At 39.4% G+C, this 8,507-nt stretch overlaps 1 protein-coding gene and 1 non-coding gene across 2 annotated transcripts; one reads left to right on the forward strand and one right to left on the reverse strand.

The window, feature by feature from the left end:
• Window positions 1-6,367: 6,367 nt before the first annotated feature.
• LOC130978079 (small nucleolar RNA R71) lies at window positions 6,368-6,471 on the reverse strand. The gene has a single exon (XR_009085743.1). It is a non-coding gene; the product is annotated as a small nucleolar RNA R71 (small nucleolar RNA).
• An 873-nt stretch (window positions 6,472-7,344) lies between these two features.
• Window positions 7,345-8,271, forward strand: LOC130975096 (uncharacterized). Its single transcript, XM_057899928.1, has 2 exons — window positions 7,345-7,804; window positions 7,949-8,271. The coding sequence occupies exons 1-2, from the start codon at window positions 7,345-7,347 to the stop codon at window positions 8,269-8,271; spliced, it is 783 nt and encodes a 260-aa protein (XP_057755911.1).
• Window positions 8,272-8,507: the final 236 nt, after the last annotated feature.

Consider the following 8,507-nt stretch of genomic DNA (forward strand, 5'->3'; position numbering starts at 1 on the left):
GCCAGAAAAAGGTTTCTAGCTGGCGTTAAATGCCAGTTTGGGCTGTCAAATCTCAGGCAAAGTATGAACTATTAACATTTCTGGAAAGCCAAAGATGTCTACTTTCCAACGTAATTGAGAGCGCGCCAATTGGGTTTCTCTAGCTCTAGAAAATTCATTTCGAGTGCAGGAGGGTCAGAATCCAACAGCATCTGTAGTCCTTTCTCAGCTTTTGAATAAGATTTTTGCTCAGGTCCCTCAATTTCAGCCAGAAAATACCTGAAATTACAGAAAAACACACATACCCATTGTGAAGTCCAGAAATGTGATTTTTGAATAAAAATTAATAAAAACACAACAAAAAGTGAATAAAACATGCTAAAAACTATATGAAAACACTACCAAAAAGCGTATAAAATATCCGCTCATCACAGCACTAAACTTAAACTGTTGCCTGTCCCCAAGCAACTAGACAAATAAAATAGGATAAAAAGAAGATTATGGTGCAATAACATCTCAGAGTCTTTAATGAAGCTCAAGTTCAAATTAGATGAGCGGGGCTTAGAGCTTTTTGCTTTTGAATAGTTTTGGCATCTCATTTTATCCTTTGAAGTTCAGATTGATTAGCATCCATAGGAACACATGATTCAGATAGTGTTATTTATTCTCCTAGTGAAGTATATTTATTCTTGAACACAGCTACTTATGAGTCCTGGCTGTGACCCTAAGCATCTTCTTTTCCAGTATTACCACCGGATACATAAATGCCACAGACACATAACTGAGTGAACCCTTTCAGATTATGACTTAGCTTTGCTAGAGTCCCCAATTAGAGGTGTCCAGAGTTCTTAAGCACACTCTTTTTCTTTGGATCACGACTTTAACCACTCAGTCCCAAGCTTTTCACTTGGACCTTCATAACACAAGCACATGGTTAGGGACAGCTGGATTTAGCCGCTTAGGCCAGGATTTTATTCCTTTGGGCCCTCCTATCCACTGATGCTCAAAGCCTTGGATCCTCTTTACCCTTGCCTTTTAGTTTAAAGGGTCATTGGCTTTTTTTTGGCCTATTTTGTTTTTTTTATTGCCTTTTCTTGCTTCAAGAATCAATTTTTTGATTTTTCAGATTATCAATAACATTTCTCTTTTTTCATTATTCTTTCAAGAGCCAACAATTTTAACATTCATAAACTTCACTATAAAAAATATGCACTGTTCATGAAGCATTCATTCAGAGAGCTAAAGTAATGCCGCCACATATAAATAATTTGAATTTTTCTTATTATACATAATTTGAATTTGGGACACCTTTTGTGTTGGTTATCCACTTGGTTCCATGGAGGCATATATCCTCTAGAACTTGTTCCAATTTTTTATCTTTAGCCATTCTCCTTTTAAAGGAATCTAGATCATCTTGTAGTTGAGGAAGTTTAAGGACTTCTCTCACTTTATCAAGGTGGAAGTAAATAATCTTCCCTCTGACCATAGTCCGGAAGGTGTGGAAGGAAGTTCCCTCTAATCTTTGCTTATCTGTCAACCACAGATTTGCATAGAATTCGTGGACCATATTTCTTCCCACAAGTGCCTCAAGATTAGCTAGGACTTTCCAGCCTCTGTTTCGAATTTGTTATTGGATCTCTAAATATTCGTCTTCTTTCAGATTGAATTTAACTCCCGGGATCACTGATCTTCTGTCCACAATTTTGAAGTAATAGTTTGCATATTCTTTGGTGCAGAACCTCTCATGAATCCATTGTGATTTTGGATTGTTTTCTTTCTTGCCTCTTGGAGTGTTTGTTTTCCTTTAGGGGCCATGATCTTGGTCAGTGATCACGAAAAAAACACACCAAACTTAGAGCTTTACTTGTCCTCAAGCAAAAGAAAAGAAAGAAAAAGAATAGAGGGAGAGAAGGATTCGAAAGATGGCTCAAGGGGGGAGGCCGGACATGCTTTTAAAAGGGAGGGGAGTGGGTTCAAAATTTTAGAAAAAGATAAAAAGATATGATTGATAAAAGATAAACATGATATGAAAAAGATAGATTTAAAAATTTGAAAGATATGAAAAAGTTATGAGGAATTGAAATCTGAATTTTTGTTGATGCATCTAAAAAATAAAAGATAATATGGATGATTTAAAAAGATTTGGAAAGATATTGAAAGATAAATGAGATTTAAAAACATTTTTGAAAAAGAATTGAAAAGGAATTAAGAAGAATTTATAAGATTAATAATTTTTGAAATGGGGATTGAAAGATGAAGATTTGTAATGTTTTTATGCAGAAAATTATGAATTAAAGCAAGAAAATTTAAAAAAATTGAATTGGGAATGAAATTCCCCTCCCCCTGCTGTTCTGGCGTTAAACGCCCAGAATGGTATCTATTCTGGCGTTTAATGCCCATCTGCTCACCAATCTGGGCGTTTAACACCCAGCCAGTTACCCTGGCTGGCGTTAAACGCCAGAAATCCTTTGTCACTGGGTGTTTTTCTGAACGCCCAGGACGCTGGTCATTTTGGCGTTAAACGCCCAGAATGCTGCCCATTCTGGCATTTAATGCCCAGAATGCTACCTTTACTGGCATTAAACGCCCAGAATGATAGTCATTCTGGCGTTTAACGCCCAAAATGCCTTTTTACTGGCGTTTTAATGCCAGTGAGCTCCTTTTCTCTTTGATTCTTTTGCTCTATATTCTGAACCTTCATTTTTCTGTATTATTTACTGAAATGTATTAACAAACATGAATGACACAATGAAATAACTTATATAATTGTTATAAACATCTAATTTCTGCCAATGGCAGGGTTGCCTCCCAACAAGCGCTTCTTTATTGTCTTTAGCTGGACTTTACTGAGCTTTAATCTGGTCTCAGTCTTGAGCATTCTTGCTCAACATTGCCTTCAAGATAATGCTTGACTCTCTGTTCATTAACAATGAACTTTTTGCCAGAGTCACTAACCTGAAGCTCTACATATCCACATGGTGACACACTTGTAATCACATATGGTCCCTTCCACCGGGATTTCAGTTTCCTGGGGAACAATCTGAGCCTAGAGTTAAATAGCAGAACCTTCTGTCTTGGCTCAAAGACTCTGGATGACAGCTTTCTATCATGCCACCTTTTTGCTTTCTCCTTGTAAATTTTTGCATTTTCAAAAGCATTGAGTCTGAACTCCTCTAGCTCATTCAACTGGAGTAATCTCTTTTCTCCAGCTACATGAGCATCAAGATTTAGGAACCTGGTTGCCTAGTAGGCCTTGTGTTCCAGCTCTACTGGTAGATGACAGGCTTTTTCATACTCAAGCTGGTATCGAGAGATTCCTATAGGAGTCTTGAATGCGGTTCTGTATGCCCACAGAGCATCATTGATGCTAGGGCATCTTGGCCAGTTTCACTGACCTTTTCTTTACTATTTTAGGGTAGTTTCATGCATTTTCTTAGTAAATAAGCAAGTTTTGGATAAAAATACACTTACATCTTGATTCAAGCAAACATTGTGAACTTTACATGATTTCATGAGAATTATGCAGGAATTGAATGATAAAATGGATAATACATGATCTCATGACTTGGAACAGAGCTTTGATGCACTTTATTTGCTTGATTTTAGGATAAAGAAAGCAAGGAAGAGCCACGTTAGCAGCCACGTTAATCTAATTAACGTGACCACTAACGTGGAATGGGAATAAGCTTGCAGCGTTAATGGAAGAAGTGATCGCCAATAACACCTTCGAAGCCATCATAGCCCACATTAGTTGCCACGTTAATTACATTAACGTGGGGGGAAAAGGGGAGCTCCAACGTTAGTGGTAAAAGTGAATACTTCTAACGTTCCAAAAGGGCAGACTCAGCCACGTTAAGAGTCACGTTAATCCAATTAACGTGAACTCTTACGTGGGAGGAGAAAGCGATAGCCAACGTTAGTGACACTCACCTTTGTCACTAACGTTGGACTAAGCCAATATTGCCCACGTTAGTGGTCACATTAAGACCACTAACGTGAAGGGTAACGTGGAACAAGGAATGATAGGCCAACATTAGTGACACTCACCTTTGTCACTATCGTTGGAGATGGCAATCACCATCACGTTAGTGGTCACGTTAATTGCATTAACGTGAGGCACTAACGTGGGAAGAAGGGGCGTTTGAAGCGTTAGTGACAAAGGTAAGTGTCACTAACATGGGAAAGAGAAGCAAAGGGCAACGTTATTGGTAAAGATGAATGCCAATAACGTTTGCGAAAGACTGAAAAGCAATGTTATTGGTAAAGTGAATGCCAATAACGTCTGCGAAGGACTAAGCGGCAATGTTAGTGGTCACGTTAGTGCCACTAACATTGAAGTTAACGTAGATCAATTTGGTTTGGAGCGTTAGTGAAAAAGGTTATCGTCACTAACGTTCTCGAACCCACATTTTCACTTAACGTTAACGCCACTAACGTCCTAACTAACGTCCACCCATGCCTGACTCACACTTTTTCTGCAAGAAAAGCTGAGCCTACTGAAGATTGTAACTGCTTCAACTCAAGATCAAAGTCCCATATCCAAGACTTGAAGAGCGGACTAGAAGATCAAGAAGAGTAGTATATATAGGAGAAGTTTTGAACTAGAAAGGAGCTGGGCGTTTTGCAGAACTACACTCTGTATATTTACTTTTCCTTCAATTTCTAGTTTACTTGAGAATATACTCTTCTCTATTATCTTCCATTTCCAGATCTATAAACAACTAAACCACTTTTCGTTGGGTTAGGGAGCTCTGTTGTAATTTGATGGATCAATTATAGTTTTCATTCTTCAACTTCTTTCTTTTCTCTTGATTTACTAGAAAGCTTTCGATCTTAAATCAATTGGTTAGTTGTCTTGGAAAAGAAACTCTCCATAATTGGATCTACTCTGAGCCTTGGAAAAGGGATAAGGAGAACATGCTAGAAATGCTTTCTCATGTTGGACCAAATTGGGGTTTGAACGGATACAGTGACATATAATCCTCCTAATACCTTGATTTGGAAATACTCGTGGTATAATCAATGACCATACTTCATTTCTTTCCATGAGCAATTAAATCAAGAAATTGAGCAATTGTTCAAGCTTAGAGAGATTGGGTTGCCAAGGAATTGGGATCCAATTACCTAAGATTGCCAAGGAGATCAATGAATGCATTGATTGAGGGAGAGATGAGAATGAACTTGATCCGGAGAATGCAACATCTCCTAAGCCCAATGAATTCCCCATTTCTGATATTACCCATTCTCTTTACATTCTGCCATTTACTTTTATGTTCATCTCCCCAAATTCCCATTTAAGATTCTGCAATTTACTTTCCCGCCATTTAATTTTTTGCAACTCTCAACTCAACTTCTGCTCAGCTCAACTAGAACATTCCTCTAACTAAAGTTGCTTGACCAATCAATCCCTATGGGATTCGACCTCACTTTATTGTGAGTTTTTACTTAACGACAATTTGGTATACTTGCCGAAGAGAAATTTGTTGAGAGACAAGTTTTCGTGCATCAAGTTTATGGCGCCATTGCCGGGGATTGATTTTGTATCAACAATGATTAAGTTGGAAGATCAATAGATTGAGCATTTTTCTTTTGCTTGTTTATTTTATCTAGTCATTTACCTTTAGTTTCAGTTATTTTCTTTCCTTCTCCCCTCTCCCCTCTTTGTTTTCTTTTTGTTGTTATTTACAATTTTGTTCACTAATCCACTAACTGTTTGATAAATTGCACCACTCACACTAACAGCCACTCTAACAAGAATAATTTCTTCATTTTCTTTCTTGCTGTGTGATTTGTTAGTTGTATGACAGGGAGAAGAAGTGGAGCTTCAAATTTCTTTGATTCTGAACCTGAGAGCACCTTCCTTAGAAAAAGAAGGGAAGCAAGAGGGAAAAGAGTTATTGGTGCTGAGGAAGAGGAGGAGTACTTTGAAACAAACATGGAGGAGAACCTGGAAAACAACCATGAAGGAGAAGCTCACAACCATGCCAGAGAAGGCCCTGTGAATCATGCTGGGCCAGAAAGAAGGGTTCTAGGCTTATACATCAATCCAAAACCAGGAAATTACGGAAGTTGCATCCAAAAGCCAACCATACATGCCAATAATTTTGAATTAAAACCCCAGCTCTTCACCCTTGTTCAGAACAACTGTTCATTCAGAAGAAGCACCCAAGAAGATCCCAATCAACATCTAACCACCTTCCTAAGAATATGTGACACTGTGAAGTCTAATGGTGTTCATTCTGATGCCTATAGACTGCTTTTGTTCCTCTTTTCACTCAGGGACAAAGCATCTAAATGGCTGGAATTTTTCCCGAAGGAGAGTTTAACAAATTGGGAAGATGTGGTGAACAAATTCTTGGCGAGATTCTACCCTCCTAAAAAAATCAACAGGTTGAGAGCTGAGGTACAAACCTTCAGGCAACAAGATGGTGAAACTCTCTATGAGGCATGGGAGTGGTTTAAGGACTTAACAAGAAGGTGCCCACCAGACATGTTCAACGAATGGGTTCAATTGCACATTTTCTATGAAGGTCTTTCTTACGAATCAAAGAAGGCCGTAGACCATTCATCAGGGGGGTCTCTAAACAAGAAGAAAACCATTGAAGAAGCCATAGATGTCATTGAGACTGTAGCTGAGAATGACTACTTCTATGATTTTGAAAGGAGCAACACTCGAGAAGTGATAGAGCTAAACCATATGGATGTACTGCTGGCTCAAAATAAGGTGATCACCAAGCAGTTAGCTGATCTTACCAAGAAGATGGAAGAGAACCAAGTTGCAGTACTCACCACTTCATCACCAGCTCAAGAAGAAGTGAATACAGGAGAAGAAGGTAACTGGGAACAAGCCAACTATATTGGAAACTCACCCAGGTAGACCCATGATCCATACTCCAAAACTTATAATTCTGGTTGGAGGAACCACCCTAATTTTTGTTGGGGAAATCAACAAGACCAAGGCCAAGACCAGAGACGCCACAACCACAATCCCAACAACAATGTAACCTACCAACCCTCAACACAGAGACCATACCAACACCCATCTAACCACCCTTCTCAACATCCATATCAGAACCAACATGACCACTCTCAACCTCCTAACCTCAACCCACCATCACCACCTGAAGATAGACTCTCCAGAATTGAGACTCTACTTGAAGGTATATGTAAGGAAGTCCAAGACAACAAAGTGTTCAAGGATGAAGTGCAAGCCAATATCAAAAACCAGGGAGACACCATCAAGAGGTTGGAGTCCCAAGTAGGATATCTATCTCAACAGATTCCCAAGCCTACTGATAGTTTCCTAAGTGACACAGAAAGAACCCAAGAGGAGAAACAAAGAAAGTTATATGGGAAGAATGCAAGATGATCACTATAAGGGAGGAGAGGAGTGTGGAAGAAGTAAACACACAAACAGAACACTTTCAAGACAATCCAAATGAAAAGCATGAAGAGAGAAATCAAGCACCCAATCCCACACACAGGAAGGAGCTAAAAAAAGAGGAGACTCTGAACCCATATGCACCTTTTCCCCAAAGGCTCAAGGGTGGTGTATCAAGGATAGTGTATTCAAGGTTCCTCGACATATTTGCATCTCTTCATGTAAACATACCGTTCATCAAGGCTCTCCAGCAGATGCCCTCATACATCAAGTATATAAAGGAGCTGCTGACCAAAAAGAGTTCACTTAAGGGCGAGCAAACAATAGTGATGAATAAGGAGTGTAGTGCTCTCATTCAAACAGAGCCACCTACAAAAAGGAAGGACCCAAGGAGTTTTCACATCTCCTGTGCTATAGGAGAAACAATGATTGATAAGGGACTCTGTAACCTGGGAGCAAGCATCAACTTAACGCCTCTATCCCTCATGAAAAAGCTTCAAATCAATGAGCTAACACCCACGGACGTAATCATCAAATTGGCTGACAAAACTAAAAAACAGGCAATAAGAGTGTTTGAAAATGTGTTAGTGAAGGTTGGGAACTACTTCCTTCCCACAGACTTTGTTATCTTGGAGATGGAAGAGAATCACATCCATCCCATCATCCTGGGGAGACCATTCTTAGCCACAGCCAGGGCACTTATAGATGTGGAGCGAGGAGAGCTAATATTGAGGATACATGATGAACAACTCACCTTCAGTGTTTTCAAACCCTCACAAGAAGCAGATCAAGAAACCAAAGAATCAAGGGAAGGGCACAATAAGGCACTGATGGAAGAAACAAGCACGGAAGCACAAATACTACACCTGGAAACCCCTTTGGTTGACAAACAATGCAGTCAGAAGGCATAACAGCTAAGGGAAACCTAAGAGGAGATAAACCCACCAGAGTCATATGAGACCAGCAACAAATCCTCCTGGAAAAAGAAACTACAAGGAGCAAGGCAACATCAAGGGAAACAAGGAAAAAGGCCCCAAGGGGATGGAGGAACAAGAAGATCCCTACAGAGGATTTCTCTCCAGGAGATAAAGTGATCTCTACTTATTTTACACCTATCCCACCTCATTTCCCCACCATCCCATCTCAG

This window comes from Arachis stenosperma, chromosome 4 (assembly GCF_014773155.1).
Source record: "Arachis stenosperma cultivar V10309 chromosome 4, arast.V10309.gnm1.PFL2, whole genome shotgun sequence".
Classification (NCBI taxonomy): domain Eukaryota; kingdom Viridiplantae; phylum Streptophyta; class Magnoliopsida; order Fabales; family Fabaceae; genus Arachis; species Arachis stenosperma.